The sequence below is a fragment of the Oryzias latipes genome, chromosome 10, assembly GCF_002234675.1.
Source record: "Oryzias latipes chromosome 10, ASM223467v1".
Taxonomy (NCBI): Eukaryota; Metazoa; Chordata; class Actinopteri; order Beloniformes; family Adrianichthyidae; genus Oryzias; species Oryzias latipes.
In genome coordinates, this window is record NC_019868.2 from 21,913,155 (window position 1) to 21,931,993 (window position 18,839).

The 18,839-nt window shown below is 41.7% G+C and overlaps 1 protein-coding gene across 10 annotated transcripts in view; it reads left to right on the forward strand.

Annotated features, from left to right (window-relative positions):
• tenm2 (teneurin transmembrane protein 2) overlaps positions 1 to 18,839 on the forward strand; it is a 232,751-nt gene that overhangs the window by 188,164 nt on the left and 25,748 nt on the right. For 6 of the 10 annotated variants that reach the window (XM_020706715.2, XM_020706719.2, XM_020706720.2 and 3 more), the window contains 8 exons: positions 7,435 to 7,557; positions 9,717 to 9,943; positions 10,917 to 11,112; positions 14,369 to 14,470; positions 14,912 to 15,106; positions 16,330 to 16,530; positions 17,587 to 17,772; positions 18,571 to 18,597. In XM_020706715.2, the coding sequence (XP_020562374.1) occupies positions 7,435 to 7,557; positions 9,717 to 9,943; positions 10,917 to 11,112; positions 14,369 to 14,470; positions 14,912 to 15,106; positions 16,330 to 16,530; positions 17,587 to 17,772; positions 18,571 to 18,597 (1,257 nt within the window). The remainder of the gene's footprint in view (positions 1 to 7,434; positions 7,558 to 9,716; positions 9,944 to 10,916; positions 11,113 to 14,368; positions 14,471 to 14,911; positions 15,107 to 16,329; positions 16,531 to 17,586; positions 17,773 to 18,570; positions 18,598 to 18,839) is intronic. The other 4 variants (XM_020706717.2, XM_020706721.2, XM_020706718.2 and 1 more) reach the window with 3 other exon arrangements.

Below are 18,839 nucleotides of genomic sequence, written 5' to 3' on the forward strand. Positions count from 1 at the left end.
CACAAGTAGAGTGTGCTTGTGGGTGCTCGTGTCACCTTTACAGGAGTGTTTCACATAAATGTGTGCATGCGTGGTGAATTTGTTGAGCACAGTGGCATACCTCACATGGCGCTGTCACCACTGATGAATGAGAGCGCACGCACACACACACAGGCATGTATTCTTACTCTCGGCTCTTCTGTCTGTTGATTAAAGGCAGCCGCAGAGCACACACACCGACACGCTGTCATCGAGTGTGACCTTCATGCCTCCAAGACGACCACTTTCCATCCATCACCACCGTCTTGCTGGTCCAGACTGATCACAATCGCTTACTGCCCGCTCCTGCAGGCTAAAAGTGTCTCACTTCGGTGCATTCGCATCGCCGTTTACTTACATAATAACCTGGTAATGGCTTTCCTGATCACAGCTGTGTGGTATAGTTTAGCCCAGCGAGTAGATGGTAATCAAACGCATATCTGTGACGCGAAGTTATCACATCCACACCTGGTTAACAGGGAAATTAAATCATGTCAGAGATGCAGCCTTTACACAATCAGCTGCTGAGTATCCGATATGCTACAAAACACACAAAATGCAAATAATTGTTGTTCTGTTTCCTCTTAATCATTGCATCCTTATCTGCCGTCCCCAGAGACAAGGTTTAAAATCGCGGAGAAATGCAAATAAGAACCTCATTACATGTCAGATGTTTATTTCACACATACACACAGATCTACTTGTGACTCATTTAACAAGATAATTGAGTGATGCTCCCGTCTCTGATTGGTGGAAATTTTATAGATATACAATTAAATGAAGCACCAAAGAAAAATACTAATTAAACAGAAACTCAGAAGACGACCTTTAATCCCTACTTTTCCTCACCTATTAATCATGATCTGCACCAAACGCAGTCTTAGGAGATGCTTGTAAAAAAAAAGTAATCAAATACATTTTGAGGCACCATTTTCTTTTGATTCATAAATAAGTCAAACTCTTTAATCACTTTTTCTTTTATTTTTTTAGTCAAAGAAATTTGTGTAAATGTGCCAACTGCCGAGTTGTGTTGAATCTGCTGCTCCTACTATGTGGCTCCTCTCCAAAGCCAGCTCCTTGACCCCACTGTCCCCTCTCACATTGCATGTGGCTTTCCTTCTGCTGATCCAAGGTGGAACAGTGAGAGGTCAGGATGCGTCACTCATGCCAGCACGGGCGTCTGTGTACCTATGCATTTGTTGTGTGTGCACGATGTGCCTGGAGGTGCAGGCACGGTTGGGCATATGGTGGAAGCAGGAACCTGGGCATCAGGATCAGACATGGAGCGTGTGTCCGCAGCAGCAGGGCCTGTCGCACTCATAAAGGTTAGGATCTTACCACACGGTGCCAGTCCAGGAAAAGGGCAGGGCACGGCCGGGACCAGGCAGAAGGTGCCATACCATCTGCATGATGAGGGGATAAATGGGTCGTTTGCTTTGGTCTGGTAAAACGAAGCAGGGTGCAAAGTTGTTTTTAGTGCAAAGGTTCATCCGTTGGCGTTCTGGAAACAGGATTCTTGTTTTTGCACAAATCCACTTTTTTGCAGCCTGCTGTCTTACGGCTCTGAATAGTATTCAGTTTTTGTCTGCATTAGCATGTCTCCACTCATTTCATTCATTTCCCCATTCATTTATCCATTAACTCAGGTCTTATCTGGAACCAATCCGTACTCCAATTATGCCCAACATTCTTCGTAAATCCTGTTTGAAACACAGGAGATGGATGAAGGCGAAGTGAAAGAAACCACCATCTCCTCTCCTTTTTCTCTCTTTAATTTTCTTTCAGTTTCTCTATCTACTGGTTTCCAAAACGCACTCTGTCTTTTGTCCTCACTCATTCTCTCCCACTCTGATCTGTGATAAGATAGCATAGTTCCTCATATCCTGTTTCTAATACAGATCGATGAGAGGGAGAGGGCCGAGGAAGGCAGGGGATGAGGTGAGGCAGAGTGGGTTGATGTGAGGGGGGGGGGGTGCAAGTCAGGGTACAGATATCCAAAGAGGAAATGAGGATTCAGACGGAAGGACATCACTCAGAGGTCTTCTCATTTCGCTTTGTGCCGCACGCATGCGGTACGCCTTTGAACATACTTTCCAAAATAAAAGCATGTGGCAACATCTGTGCAGGGCCATGCCAGCACTTCAGTGCCCGAAAGGAAGCCATTTTGGCTGAACTTTCACGTGAGCTGCCGCCTCTCATTTTGCAGGTGGGGAGCTGCCAGCGACTGTCTTGCAGTCACCTTTTGTGTTGCAGTCAATTACAGTTCAGTTGCATCAGCTGGGTTAGGAGATCCCATAGGGGGTTGCAGCATTGTGAGCGCTTGTTGTTAATACCGTGCAATTTGCAACATGCATGGGTAGACACACACACATGCAAAGGCAGGCAAATGATTTCTCTCCGCGTATGTGACCCCCAAGGGCAGCAGCCAACTGCCGCCCCCGTCCCTTTGTCTGAGGCTCTAAATGATCTCAGCAAGATACAACCTCGCTGCTAAGCTAAAAGAAATGGCTACCTCTTTTTTTTCTTTTTGTCTTTTTCTAGATTCACAGATATCCTGTGGTAAATTTACCATTCCAAAAGAGGTGAACACTGACAAAACTAGCTGTTCTTTCCTCGCGTAGTGGTATTAGCTGCTACACCTGACAGGCACTGAAAGACAAATGTCTCTGGTAACTTCATTTTGCAGATGCAGCCTGTTTTTGGCACAAACTGCCAGGAAAGGAGGATTATAAGGAGGGGTGTTGGACAGCAGTAGGTAAAAAAAATATTTTAATAAAGCTTCCTAAACCAATTAGATTCCAGGACAAGAATAGTGGGCTGGTTTCAGCTACAATTACCGCCCTAATTGAGGTCAGAGTTGTTAATTTACTGGTGAATTAGAACGGTTAATGTGCATTTATTAGGTTGGCCAAGGGGAGAAGGCAAAAGAGTATGTTGTCTACGTGTGCGCAAGGGTGCTCTTTGTGTAATTTCAGCTGCATTGCGAGAGATTACATGCAAAAACATGCATAGAGGGCCGTTTTCCGTCTTAAGTACAATTAGCTGTATCTCGGCTGGTTCAATTGGTTCAATGCTGCTGAATGGAGGTTGATTTGTGCCAGAAAAAAAAAGGAGAGGCGGAGGAGAAAGAGAGACAGGAGGGAGAATTTGAACAGTTGGAACACATTCCAGAGAACAGAATGATGATGATACAATATCTTCCACTCCAGGGACATTCAGTGCACAAGTCCACAAAGTCACCTTTATTTATCTTTGGTTCTGTTTCCCCCTCACATAGAAATTGGTTTGCACCTTTTAACTTTGAGATGTGTGCTAAAATCTAAAGCTACATTCACATCGAGTATGTGAGGCGCTTTCAAGAACGCATTAAAGGTGCATTCTTGAACACGCGTTTAGCCCATGGTGTTCACACCGGACTCTAGTATTTAGTAGGGCATGTCCGCCCCCTACAGTTGGAAGAGGCTAAGTGCGAAATGTTGAAGCGGTGCACAGCTCGCAAATCTTGCTCTAGGCTTTTCCTTTCACCTATCTATTCTAAAATATATCAGACTTGAGCCGAATCCGAAACGCTTCATTACCCCTACGGCTTCTCTCCATCCCGACATTTATCCCTCCAATCAGAGAGATACAAAAATAATAGTGTCTTCAAATTTGGACGTTACTGCTTGATGATGTCGTCAAAAGTCGCCGGTCATCCACATTAGCATATAGCGGCCAGCGCTCGGTTAATACATAACAACATCGGTTTTATAACTTTATAAAGTCATCCAAAAACAAAATCTCAATACTTACATTTACATGTAAACTTCTGTGCTTCAGACCACATCCACGGGAAGAAATGCGTTTCTCCTCTGCACAACAGCATGACAAGGATCACTCCCAAGAGCCCTTAAAAAAAAATCCCCTTTGGACACCCCTGCAGCTTCAAATGCCCCTACAATTGGAGCAATTGGGAGGAGCCAGAGGGGTAGGGAAGCAATTCAAATTTAGCCTTGATGTCATATAATTCCAGCTGGGCACAAACCCTAACTATAAAGTCATCCTCCATGATCAATTTTGAAATGGTTGGCACTTCCGTGAATTGAAGGGAACACTCTCCATATGTCACTAACAAATCCGAGTCCCTGATAGATCAAAGTTAGACCTGGTTTATCTTTCCACGCATGTTTTGTATCTAGAGCCCAAAACTGTCTTAAAAATGTGGGTAGCTTCTCTTGAGCGCAAGAAATTTGAAGGCAGAACCCAAAATGCGCATTTACATAGATTTTTTATTGACAGTGGTTGTTTAAAGCTGTGTTGCAGAAGCCGTGAACCCACCTTAAGACACCTCTTTTTTGTTGCAATTGTGCTCTTCTAGTTGTTGTTCAAGTTTTTACTGCAACTTTTAAATAGTTTGTTTGGATATTTTTACTCAGTATTAGTAAAATGAATTAATTGCTAAGTTTTTCTTTTTATTCAAGCACAACATCAGTTCCTCCTCATGCGTTTTTTTGCCTTTTTCCTTTCTGAATTAACTGAATGGTGTTTGACGAAATTGGAGAATGGATTAAAAGCTGGACTGTGGAAAAAGGCATCAAAGAACTAGCTCAATGGAATGAAATCCTAGAGGCTCTGAATGGTCATGTAAAAGCTGAGGAATAATTATGACAGACATGAAAAACTTTGCTGAAGCCTAAGAGGACCATCGCTTTAGTCCATTTTGAAAGAAAAATCTGCCTTCTCACTGCGAAATATCCTTATGAAATAAGGACTGCATAATACGTTTGTGCTGCACGAGAGCCGCTCAAAGCATGCCCTTGTTGTGAGTCACACACTGACAAAAAGGGATTCACAACAATCATTTCTTACCCTGCCAGTCAAATATAAAGAATCCTCTCTTGTATCTTTTTTGCCACAATTTTGCAAACTTTTTTAATTTCTACGGGTGGGGGCTTTATTTATCTCTATCTTTCATATCCGCAACAACATCTCATAACTTATTTGCATCTGTTTTTCTTTTTTTTTTTTTTCTTCTTTTTTTTGCACCCCGGGGGGTTTTCTATGTTCTTTAATATTCCTTAAGTTCTCGTCTTCCCGTATTCCCTCTGTTCGTCGCTCCTCCTTTGTTGGCGGCTGATGTCTTGCACAATTTCTCCACCAGCCCCTGACCGTTGCCCTCACCCTCTGTCTCCCACCATCTCCTCCATTTCATCTCCGTTGGCCTCGTGTTCATCATCCATCGTTCTGTGTTTCTTTCTGTCACAGGATCATGTGTTTGTGTATGTGTTGCGCTTTCAGATGCTGTTTTCTGCAGATGATACAGGCAAGCTCTTTGCCTCTCTGAATTATGAATTGAGATTACGTAAAAAAAAAAAAAAGAGAAAAAAAAATCATGTACCGGTCTATCTATTTTTAATCTGATGCTCCTCTTTACAATCTCTCCATGTGCTCCTTGCTTTCATTTATGGCTTTCCAGATAAACATTGAGGCAGAAACTACAAGACCCCGCCATTTAGTTTAGATTCAGATCAGCTTTATTGGGAGGCCACTCAATAAATCCTTCAGATTCAGCCTGAAAATAGTAATTATGGCAATTATGAGCAGAAAAGAAGGAGCTTAAAGATATGGAAACACAAAGCTAAATACATCAATTTCCATCAGTTTTTTTTTTTTTTTTTTTTTTGCTGAAATTACACCCCAGCTTTGCTAAGAATGTTGTAAGCACAGCGGACTGTTAAAAGAATGATAATCTGAATTGTTCTTTGTCTTTCTGGTGTTAAGAAACCTGTTGACAAAGCTCTTTGTGCTTTCGTCACCAAGGAGCGAGTGTGCCATCTGTTGGCCAGCTTTCCAAAAAATGAGAAAAAACAATTTTGCACTCGTTTTCTTTTACGTGCACATGTTCGATGAACCTCAAAGAGACATAGAAACAATTCACGGAGCTAACCATGAGGCTGTCTGCTGTGTTCTTGGGGGTGACCTAGTCTGAGCACCGCGACACAATAGATTAACAGTTGCTTTCCGTCTCCAGCTGACTCAATGGGCAATCTTTTTATCGACAGCTCGCTGAGATAACATCTCGCAAGGCTCCTGTGTATGTGAGTGTGCGTGGGTGCAAACATGTCTGCGTTATCTGCAAGGAGGGACAGGCAAAGATAAGAAGAAAAGGAGGACAAAAAAGAGGGAATTAAAGAGGGAGAGGGATGAAGGTCGGCGTGATTAAAGAAAAGAGGGCAAAGGGGGTTATAGGAGAAAAGACGAGCACAGGAAAAACTCTCACCTTCTCTGTGTCTCTTGTTTTCTATACCAACAAACCCCCTTCTCACCTCACCCAGTGGATCCAGTGCGGGCCAGATAGCAACCAAGGTGTCAGCGCTTTTCTTTGACCAGAAAGCACGATGAGGGGAGAAAGGTGGAAATAGATGAAACATGAAAAAAAAGAAGAAACAAAGAAAGGAGAAGGAGTGAGAATGGACAGCAAATCCTCAGGCTGCATCTCTGTCTTATAAAGCTTCTTTTTTACCCATCCCACTGTGTGCAAACCCTTGGCAAGTGAAGACAGAATTTGACAGGACAGAAATTGATTCCCAGGCTTCACATTCAGGTGTTATAAGTCTTGTTTGGTGGGGATAAAGCCAATGCCGGGAAGCAAGAGGAGCTATTCCTACATAATGCATTTTACACAACCTTAACATCTATTCCATACCATCCAAGCTGAGCATTTGGAATCATACCAAGTATTCATTTGCATTTTAACTTTTCCAATTTCAAATACTAAAGAATCAGAAATCAAAGTAAATGTTTTAGCTCAGCTAAAGAAACTACTGAACTTGTTTTCAAGGTAACTGAATAGAAAATCTTGGATTTTTCCTCTTTTTTTGGGTGGGAGGAAATATTTGTCGGCAGGCTATGGAAGGAAGAGACATGGGAAGAGCAAAGAGCTGACAAAGTGAAGAGTGAACACACTCAAAACAGCCTCACACCACAAGCACACAATAACACAACACAGCACAAAAGAAAGACGAGACCGGAGAGGAGAGACATGGAGCTTTTCTCTTCAGAGAGCAATCTGTCACTTGCTCTCTATAAGATGGTGTAAAGGCTTCCGAATAAAAGCAGAAGATGCAGTTGCGTAAGAGCTTGGATGTTGGAGGAGAAGCTTGAAAAAGCGAGATGTTTTAGAAATGTAGGGTTTTAAACTATACGCTTTGTGAAACTTGCCTCGGTTTTCACGTTGCTATGCGAGGCTGACTGACGCTTTAAACAGGTATGAAGGCAGAGATCGGAAAAATTCTGAGCCGCCTTGATCCTTAATGAGCTTCACGCAGACAATCAGTCATGGAAATCTTGCAAATGTCCCTTTTCCTACCACCCTGCCATCTCTCACACTTCTTTCTTCTCTGCATCCATTCTCTTTCCTTCTCTCTTTGTGTGCAGCCATCAACCTGCTGGGTCTGACATGGCAGCTGAAGCCCTCAGACGGCCCCATGTTAAACAACGGACTGGGAGCTGGTCTGCCTGTCAACAGTGATGTGGCCACACTGCCCTCTGGAGGCAGAGGTATGAACAGTGAAGCGCACACTTTACATTCATATTAAAATGTAAAAGCTTAAAAAAAGAGAGTATTCCTTTGAATGGAAAGCCAAAACATTCATAACAAGTCATTTGCATTGAACTTAAGCCTGATTTTAACTTGTCTTAACCATATAAAAATCATTTTTTGTGCACAAAGGGTTAAAACAAACTCCTTGAATCCTGAATGGGACGCTTTGACGTGAATTTGAACCATTCTGATCAGAATGCAGTCTATGCAAAAGCCCATTCAGTTTCTAAAAACATACTTTGCACATCTTTATTTATTTCAGTAACCGTACTTATCTGGAACAAGCAATTGCTTGGGTCAGAAGACATTTTTCCAAGCTCAAACGAACCCAAAGTTAGGAAAGAGGAAAGCCTACCAAACGCCATAACCTTATTTTATATTTTTAGGTTTCAAATGTGGCACCTGTTGTTTGAAAGAAATTCCAATTGATTTTCTTTCTCACAAGCCTGCTCGCTCCACTAAAATATTTATGTCCATATGCGCTGTTTAACCACTCTGCTCTTGGGTTGTTGCGAGCTAGGTTTATCCTTTTAGTCTGCAGCAAGGTAGCACTACCCACACACAGTAGCGCACAAACACATGTATGTCTTTAAAAGCCCCCTTGCGGTTTTCTATCTGTTCTTCTTTTACTTGCTCAATCTGTTTCTGTAACACACACACACACAGACACACAGCGTGTACTATAGCTGCGTGTGGGCTGCTGCTCTGCGTCGGTATTCCGCATTAATCAGAAGACTGTTCAGTTCCCCAGCCGTCTAGGCCAGATGCTGCTGTTGTTCCTCTCACTGTTACTTTTATTTCCAACTTGCACACATGCACACTCTCAGTTTTTTTTTTTTTTCTTTTCCCTGTCTGGGTTCCGGCACTTCTCTGTTAGATGACTGACCTGATTGCAGGAGGCGGTGTGTTTCCCCGTGCACGCCTGTCTGCTCGGAAATCTCCTCCATGCAGTTCTACGTTGCTACAGATGAGGCAACAAAAGGCGACATTTCTGTAGATTTCAATTTAAAGCTGCTGGTTTACGTTTCCATCATTCTTTGCAAAACAGTGTGGTCATGTTCACAAGCTAACGCTTACAAAGACGCCATTAATTATAAATGAATGACTTTGTGTTTAAAACCAATGTATGGTTACTTTTTTAGGGGCTTGATGAAAAGATATGTTTTTCTGCTCTCATCCAAAGCCTTTTTAGCTCAATCCATAAAGACTTGATTTTGTCCGAAGGTTTACTGCAGCCAAATGAAGATTTTGATTGTTGTTGTCGTTCCTGGAAAGTTTGAACGCTGCGAGTATTTTTCAAAGCTTAACACACTGAAACTCAAGGAAACTTAGTTCTAACACAAAAAGCAACAATGAAATAAAAACATAAACTTGTGAAAAGATGAAGAAACTGTAAAACCAAAGGTTAGGGACAGGGATAAAAACAGTTGACCTTGGTGAACAGAAGAGCTGTGTGTGAGGAAATATATGAATTACTAACACAAGATGTGAAATAACAACACAAGGTGACCTTAGCTGATGAAATATTTCTTTGCAAGAGATTGCCAGCCTTGTTAAACAGGCGAAAAAAGAATCATAACAAAATAAATACATGATTGCAAATTAAAAGAAAAATGCTTTATAAGCTAATTTGTTTTGTGTCACATTTATAAAAATATGTGAAGGCGTGTTTTTTACTCTTATAATATCTAGCTCAAAATTGCATTTTTTTATTTCTATGTTGAAATTGTTGTGAATCAGGAGCAGATATAAAAATATACCGTTTAAAAAAGACTCGTGGGTAGAAAATATGCTGGCTGGGCCACAAGCTACCTGCTCTGCAAAACTCAAACAGTTTTTTGTAATGAACTGCTTCTCTGCAGAAACTATGGCATAGAAAACGAAATGGTAAAAAAAAATCACAATTAAAAGACCCTTTGGAACATTTTTAAAATACTTCCAAAGTCGATCGGAGTGGGTCTTTAATCAAAACATCCTTAATTTGTAATATATGTCTTCCATCATGAGGAAAAAGGCCACAAGACCATGTTGAAAACACCAAAAAGAACAATTTTATCGGAGTGGATCTTTAACTACTGATGCTTCCAACCAACGGCCATATTCACAGGTCTTGCAGTTGCTTTCCCCCTTGCTCCAGGTTCATGGGCCGGCAGGAACAGCAGTATAGACTCCGGCAGCATAGAGGTGGGGAGACGGGTGACCCAAGAAGTTCCTCCAGGAGTGTTTTGGAGAGCCCTGCTCTACCTCAGCCAGCCACAGTTCCTCAAGTTCAACATCTCCCTGGGAAAAGACGCTCTGTTTGGAGTATACATTCGCAAAGGCCTGCCCCCCTCACACGCACAGGTAACACCATTAACGTGTTAGCAGCTCAACCCATGGAATTAGTGCTTTATACATTATGAATGCTTCATAACGAGCAAGCAGTTTTTCTATTCATCAATAGCAGCACAATACATTTCTGTTAAGCAGGCTTTTTTTTAAAGACATTTGAACAGTAATTTGTAAATCATTATAATAGCTGTTTGAAAAAAAAACTCATTTAGACAAAGATTTGCACTTAATTAAATTTCACAGCAATGTAACTTTTAGTGCCTCTTATTAATTAGAAACTACTCAATTAAAAATGGATTTGATTTGTGGAGAAGGATAATTGCATCCCTGTAAGTGTTTCAAATACTGACCCAACTTTGGCTGCTGTGCCACTTAAAAAAAACTTTAAAAAAAGTAATATTTAACAGCTAATTTAAAAAAAAATATTACATGAAGTGCTCGTAATAGTCTATTTAGGCTCCAAGAAGTATTCTGCACAAAAGACAATTGCTCTCATAAGTTCAGGGCATTGATGTGATGCTTTTATTAGGATTTTTTTGAAGAAAAAAAGCACAACTTTTGTCCATCATGCTTTATCACTTGCCAGTGGTGGATCTAGAACATTTTATACATGGGGGGCAGGAAGGGGGCAGAAGACTTTAGAAGGGTGGCAAAGGAGAACAGCAGAGTGGAAGACCACTACAAATGAAAGGGGTCAAAACTTTATTATTGTTATTGGTATTAGCATTATTATAAAAGCAGAAGTTCTTTTAGTTGAGGTGCTATGAACAATGCTTAAATAATAAATAGTAAAATTTATTTGTATAGCACCTTTCAAGATAGAAATCCCAAAGTGCTTCACAGTAAAACACGGTTAACTTGTATCGATGAACTGATATTGATGATTCTAATAATTTGCAGGGCAAATCTTTTTGCTGTCGGCACCCACCCCACTGTAGCTCCGCCCCCATCATTTTCTCTAAAATGACTACCACTCCCTTTCCAGTATGACTACATGGAGCGCCTGGATGGCAAGGAGAAGTGGAGTGTGGTTGAGTCTCCCAGGGAGAGGAGGAGCATCCAGACTGTGGTCCTAAACGAGGCTGTGTTCGTGCAGTACCTGGACGCCGGCGCCTGGCATTTGGCCTTCTACAATGATGGTCGGGAAAGAGAATCAGTTTCCTTCAGCACAAATATCATGGGTGAGAGTTATCATCTGGTCTTGTGGGTGGAGGGGTGCTGATGCTGCAGTTGAAGGCAGGTTAAGAGCTGAATTATTGTTAAAAAACAGCATTTCCAGAGCAGAAGTATAATCACAGGGTAAGAGTTTTTCATAACAACGATAGTACTTTTTTAGAGCCCCAGTGTTTCAGTGATTTCACACATTCACAATGTGTAAAAACACTCAAGAGTAATACACTCTCCTGCCAAAATCTTTTGCAATTACTATTGAATATGTGCTTAGGAAACTGTAAGGCGTTTGCCAGAAAACTGCATTCACGTGCACCATTAATTAAAAAATAGGCCATATTTTGTAAACTATAAGGACACTGGAGTCACATGGGGACTGTGAGAGAAAATGACCTACGGATCTGTCTCTGGCCCAGAACATTTCCAAATAAAACAGAGTCACAACCCTGTAAACTGAATGAATTTCACACCCGGAACAGAGTCCCAAATCATTTTAGTCGTGCTAGAGTCAGAGAACAGGAGGGATGGATGAAAAATAAGTCAGTGAAAGAGTCTTTCTCTGTCAACATCATAGGGGTGAAGCTATGCGTGGCCAGAGTAGCACAGACGCAGGAAAGGACAGAAATATAGCAGGTACAGCAAGAGAGAGCTGGCTGTAAGACAGAATAGTAAAACTAAAATGCAGTGAAGTGAAGGATTGGGAGGGAGGGATTTTATGAAGGCAGTGAAAAAGAGAGGATGGCAGCTGGGTAAAGGAAGAGGGGTAGAAAATTTAGGGGGTGGACCCTGAGGGCTGTTGGAGAACGCTATGTTAAAGGAAAGAAAATGTTTTAAACATTAGTCTTGTTTTTATGGAGCAACATTTGCTTCTCGCTGGGCCCTCAAAATAAAACTTTGAAAATCAAAAATCATGCTGGCCTCACGTGGTTTGACCATTTGCTCTTTAAAAAATGTCCCCCCACTGTGCACACAACCACACACACATACTCTCTAGATGAGCATCTCCACTGCGTCTGTTCATCTCCTACTTTGCTTTCGCTCGACTTGCCACAAATAGATGTGTTTCGGGTCATTCTGATTCGAGTTTGCTGCTTCTCAAAAACATACAAAAGACAGAAACGGTATCATCTGGGGAGACTACGATTTCACCTCGTTTAGCTTTTTTTAAACTATCATATGTGAAAATAAAATTGCAAATACACAAAAGGAAGATCCATCCAGCCTTATGTCTGCAAAAAGAGGCAGCCTAAAAATAGAAAAAGAACAGTGATTTTTAGAAAAAAAATCACTAGAAAGTAAATTATCTTTCCATTCAGCAAGTCATTTTTACTTAACGAGAAATCTTATTATATATCTCAAAATCTAGAAATAAGGAGTTTTAAACAAGCAATTAAAAAGAGGAAAATAAGCTCGAGAAAGCTAAGTGTTAGATAGAATTACTTCAAATTGAATGCTAAACAACCCAATAATAAAAATAAGTTCTTTTTTTGTTGGTTCTAAGCAAATGGTTTGTATTTTATGTACCTAATTGTAGTTCATTTGCAATTACCTGTTGTATTTTATGACTGATTTCATGTTCTTAAGCAAGTGAATACCCAATATAAAACACATTGAAATGACAATTGTTTTATTATTAGAATAGATAAATAAAATGGAATTGAATTCATTTTAATTAAAGTGACAATAAAATATAAGTTGAAATGTCTCATTTTGACCCATTTTGTTCCAAATATGTGAACAAAATGAGAACACGATCTTAGTATAAGTTGGCCCATCTAGGTAAATCCTCATAAATCCTCAAAGTCGCACGACTTTAACACACGTAAATCTACGAGAAAAAAGTCGTAAATTTACCCTATGACTTATAAAGTCATAAAAACGCAACTTTATTCTCGTAATTTAAAAGTTATGACTTTTTTTCCCATTAACTCTGGAAGTCGTTATTTAAAAAAAAAACTTGTTTGTAAACTGGCCCTAAAATTTTGGATTTTTGATTCTTAAATGAAGTTTTGAATATGTAATGAAGTATGAAGGAAAAGGATTTTGCTCCTTTTTAGTAATTTCCTTTTTTTCTAGATCCTAGCTTTTAATCAGACAGAAAAAATTAAAACTACCGTACTGAATTTGAGAAACGGATGGAAAGGTGTGGAGAAAAAATATCTTTAATGTCTAAAAAAGTTTTTTAAATCTTTGCAAATGTCAAATAGTTTGCGGTGTGAGAAGCCGCATGCATTAAAAAAGTTTTACATGGTTAGATCACATCTTAATCCACTTAAAACTATATTTTCTTGTGCCCTGGGAAGAAGTACTCTCTTGTTTTTCCCTAACAAACTGTTCTTGTGTTGTGAAGACGCCAAAAAAGCACCTGCAGCAGCTCAAATTATGGATGCGCACAGGTTACAGAGTACAGCTAAAGTCTGTCCAGCTGTGCCCAAACAACCATGCCTGGATGAAGCATTAATGAACCTGGACCAGGCAGGAGTGAGGTATAAACAAGCAACATGCAGAAAATGAGGTGCAGAATGTAAAAAAAAAAAATGGATGAAGGGGCTCCACTATACTGCTTTAAATCAAATAAGAACTCTTAAACACCTTTTCCACCACATGAAACCCACAAACTAAGAAACTTTGAGGAATCAAAATATTTGCAATTTACATAGTGCACTTATAATGAGGCACATTTGTGCCTGAGCATCATTAGTGAGCTATGGTCTTCAGCAAATAATGCTACATACCCAGCTGGAGCCTAAATTACTGAAAATGATCTTACAGAAAAGTACTGTCAGAAACCTCTGAACTTTGTCGTAGTCCCTTTAATTGGATGTTTTCAATAAATGATGTTATCAATCATTAAAAATTGAACTTCAATAAATTCATGGTGGTCGCGTCGCTGTTGCTTCCCTGAGCAACGTGAAATCCAAACCCAAAAACCAAAGGAACTTTTCTGTGACTTCCTGGCTCCAAAACTTTCCTTGTGTTTTGCACAAAAACATGTCTCCTAATTCAGCTTGTATAGATAGAAAGGCAACAGAAGCTTTGGTGCATTCTCTCATTCAGTTCAATGGAAAACACAGAGCAAAAAGATGAGTGAAATCTGGAAGGAGGGTGTTTGCTTTTGATGTCTGTGCAACTGAAAAACTCAGATCGCCTTCAATTTATGGTATCTTAGAGAATGAATGGTGCCAATGATTTAATGAAATGCTTTGATGCTTGCCATCAAACTCTCTTGCCCCTCTTTTTCTCTGTCTCACTTCATCTTCTTCACAGATTCAGTGCAAGAGTGCCCGCGCAATTGCCATGGCAACGGAGAGTGCAATTCTGGTGTGTGCCACTGCTTCCCGGGATTCCACGGCATGGACTGCTCCAAAGGTATTAGCTGTTTACAAATTCCGTCAGAAAGATTCATTTTCCTCCGTCTAATTAGATGAGAGGGCACGTTTGGGCTCCATGCAGAAGGCAGAGGAGGATTAGCTGCAGCAACATGGCGCATGGCCTTAGGTGAAGCTGAGACAGGATCACTGATGATGAATGGCAGCTCCCCCAGCTAACGACTCCCTGGCTCTCTGCTCACCTGGGATTGACAGCTTTGATGAATAGTTTAGTTACTTCTACCTGTAATTACTCTTGATGTCATTGGCATTCTACAGCCCTTTAACCACTCTATTCACCCTCCTGCATGGTTAGGGTGTGGATGCGTGTGGGCGAGCGTTGTGGCTTTCCACTGCTCTGCAGTTCTCTAAAAGCCTTTGTTTTTTTTTTGCTTCTCCTGTGCAAAGGGTGTAATCTCTCTTCGTTTTCTCTTCCCTCCAGCGGCGTGCCCAGTGCTGTGCAGCGGCAACGGCCAATACGACAAGGGCTCCTGTGTGTGCTACAGCGGCTGGAAAGGCCCCGAGTGCGATGTCCCTGTCACGCAGTGCATAGACCCACTTTGCAGCGGGCACGGCACCTGCACTGATGGGAACTGTGTGTGCTCAATTGGCTACAAAGGCCAGAACTGTGCAGAGGGTGAGAGCCATTAATAAGGGGGAGGGGGGGGGGGTGTTATCCAGGGCTCTTCATGTGTCAGAGGGAACGTTTCTGTCTCACTGCAGACACGTGCACGCTCACGTCTAACCGATGTTAACTGGCTCATCATGGCGGAGTCTTGTGCTGAGTGAGAACTCAATCCTTTCGTACAGATGAAGCATGATTCTGCAGGCAAACACATCAGAGGTTTTATTAAGGGCTGGAATCACTTGTATTGATTCCTGTTAAGAAGGATCAGCATGGTGCACTCTAAGTCATCAGAAACCATGAAAAAAAGGAAGGGAAAGTCAAGAGAGTAAGAGCTGAATATATAAAGATAGCAAAAATTAGGAAAAGAAAGGTGAAGTAGTAAAGATAGCAGGACAAAGGGAAGAGAGGGGTAGGATGACGGAAGGGAAGGAAGAGGGAGCCAATGAACGAGGTCAGCATTTTCTCCTCCCCACCTCTTTTTTTTTTCTCTCCTTTGCATCCAATTTTTCTCCCCAACCTCCTCTCCTCTGGTCTCAAATCTGATATTCATCACAGCAGAGTCCCTCAAACAATTTACCTGAAGTGCGAGCGACATGAAAATCAATAACTGTGATCCACCACTTCTGCCAGGCAAACAGAAATGGAGGGCCAGGGTTACATGCGGGCGTGTGCTTTTATTAATATGTGTGTGCAAAGGGGTGCAGCAGGGTCAGTCGTGCCTGAGGTGCTGGTGGTGGTGGGGGAGGAGATGGTGGTGTCTCACACAACAAGACAAGGAGAGAAAAAGAAAGTGAGTGTGACCGGGACGGAGCAATGAGAGTGGCCCTGATGAGGGCTGGGTGGGCGCTTTGCCGGGAGGAGGTAATTTGTCAAATTGGTTTTCACTCACTGCTCAGACTCAGAGCTGCCTGTCATCCTGGCAGACTGACAGTCTCAGATTCTCCCCCATGTATTGACACATACACACCCAAAGCAATGCATCCACTCATTCATGCATGCTGGTAAAAGCTCACACCTAATAATGTGCGAGGCAACCAGCTCAATCCCTTCTGCTCTGTCATACTCGACACTTTAAGCTTCTTAATACTTTATAAAGTGACATAAAAAGTATTATTTAATAATTAAATTATGCATTTATTTCTAAAAAGTCTAACTTTTTCCCGCTGTTTTTTTTTTTTTTGTCATTATTCAGGCATGTTTTTAACGCGTTTCTCTACCTCTGGCTCTTGCAGTGGATTGCCTGGATCCAACGTGTTCCAACAACGGTATCTGTGTGAACGGGGAGTGTCACTGTAAGCCAGGCTGGGGAGGGCTTCACTGCGAACTGCCACGGGCTCAGTGCCCAGACCAGTGCCATGGTCACGGTGCCTTCATTCCAGACACCGGGCTGTGCAGCTGCGACCCCAACTGGATGGGACCCGACTGCTCCATGGGTAAGAACTGAGAGAAATCCACAGAGCGAGGGGGGTGTGGGGAAAAGCTGTACAGCCTATACAGCGGGCTCAGGGTAAATGGTTAATCTGAAATCATTTCATTTTATACTGTTAAACTATAATTTAAAAAAAAAACTCAAACGCCAAAAAAATTCAAACTCAGAAACAGGAGAGCAACTGTTAGGGAATTTAAGCCAAACTGGTGCTCATTGGAACAAAATACTGATCATGATTATCAAGCTAAAAAAGTGCCAAAACTACACATTTTTTCTTTCTTTTTAAAATGATCAATAGATGTAATTGTTAATACTAGATTTTTTTTAATGAATTAAAATAAAAAAATAAAAAAGGAACATTTAAAGAATTTTAATGAAACATTATAACTGTTTAGGAGCCAAGAAAGTGATATCAGGAAGCGGCTACCGGTTCCCAAGCGTGAGCTTTATAATTTCCTGGATGCAACTATGGAGAGAATGTAGATATTTCTAAATTAAGTCCTCAACTTAAACAGCTCTCTCCCTCAATAAAGTACAGTCTTCTCCTGTACAAAAGATGGCAAACTCCACTGTGGCATCCTGAGAACAGCGCTCTCTCCTCATGCGTTTGTCACGAGAGAAGTAATCCTTAACTTTAATAAAGGCAACACTGTCTCACACTGCAGGAACCCTCAGTAAGTCTGTATGAAAATGTCTTACAAGCTACGTTTCCTTAACACCGGGGGGTCCTGAGCGCACAAGCGGGACTGCATCTCACTGCTTACATCTGAGCTTCACAGACACTGACAAACTATAATCACAAATTTTAATTAAAGGTTCAGCAAGGAGAATTATGCTTTTGATAACCTTGGTTTCATTGTTCTGCTGCTCAGGGGGAGCTTCTATTTTTGCCAAGCTTGACGTTCTCTAAACACAGAGTCAAGCATAAGCTGAAAATCTGCAGAAAAAGATGTACATGATGACAAATAGTAGTATATTTTGACAAATAGCAAAGAAATAAATGCAAGAAATTAAAAATCATTTTTATTTTTGCACATCTTCAATGAATTTCCCCCTTCAGAGGTGTGCTCGGTCGACTGTGGGACCCACGGAGTGTGCATGGGTGGGGCCTGCCGCTGCGAGGAAGGCTGGACAGGTGCAGCATGTGACCAGCGTGTGTGCAACCCACTCTGCATTAAACACGGCACCTGCAAAGATGGCAAGTGCCAGTGCCACCAGGGCTGGAACGGAGAGCACTGCACCATCGGTGGGTGTCCCTTTTTCTGTGTCGGGGAGGGCGTGTGCGTTTGGTGTGTGTCTGCCATGTCAACACGTGTGTGCACAGCAACAAACAGAAGCACTCTATTGAAGCTACAGTAACATTCTCTTTTACTTTGGTAATGGAATTTGAGAATGAGAGGCAAAAGAGAGGCCTACAGGAGAGGAGGGAATGGAAGGATTACAAAGATAAGTTTTAGCTCTTTGAAGGCATTTGAAACACCAAGTGGTGGGATGAAAGGGGAAGCTCTTCATCTCGCTTTGATTGAGAAATTACTTGACTCGCATTGTGTTGATGTGTGTCTGTGTGCATATGTGTTTGTCAGTCAATCACTGTCTCATTTTGACATCACTGTCACTTTGGATGGATGAGTGCCAGATCCCTTTGATTCACTTGCAATGCTGTGAGACACCAAGTCTCCTTTTCTTGTCACCAGAGGCACTGTGATTTCAGCAGCCCAGACAAATGCCAAAATACACAACTGCTTGAACACACTCCAACATGCACGTATTCAGAGGGAAAAAATAAATAAAAAATAGCAGTTTATGATCTCCCCATTTCCCCCATCAGAAAGTAGGGCAGCTTTGACTGCAGCATCAGCCCAACATGAAAGAGTTGTCAGGCCTCAGCTTGGCGCAAAGCACTTTTCACCAACACAGACACTCTTAATGTTAGCTTATCACAGTTTGCTTGTTCTTTTCAGCTCTGCATGATGTTGCTTGCATTTATTTAAAAGAAGAATACTCTCCTCGTCTCTCACCTTTTGCACATTTTCTCCCACTGCAGACCATGGGAGCATGGTTGACAAAGCAGGTACCGTATCTGACTCTGGTGTTTTGTTTTTCTAGCCTGTGGTGGTAGAAGCTAGCTGCTGCATTTTGTGGGGTTTGGCCTGGCTTGGCTCTGTAAACTCTGTGGTGCTATCTGTCCTTAGCAGACCAGGGTGCCAGCCTCAATGATGACTCCCTACTTGTGGTGCACCCCCTTCTCTATCAGTGCACTACAGCAGGGCTTAGCTGTCATTGAGCCTTGATGTGTGGTGGGGAACTGTAGCC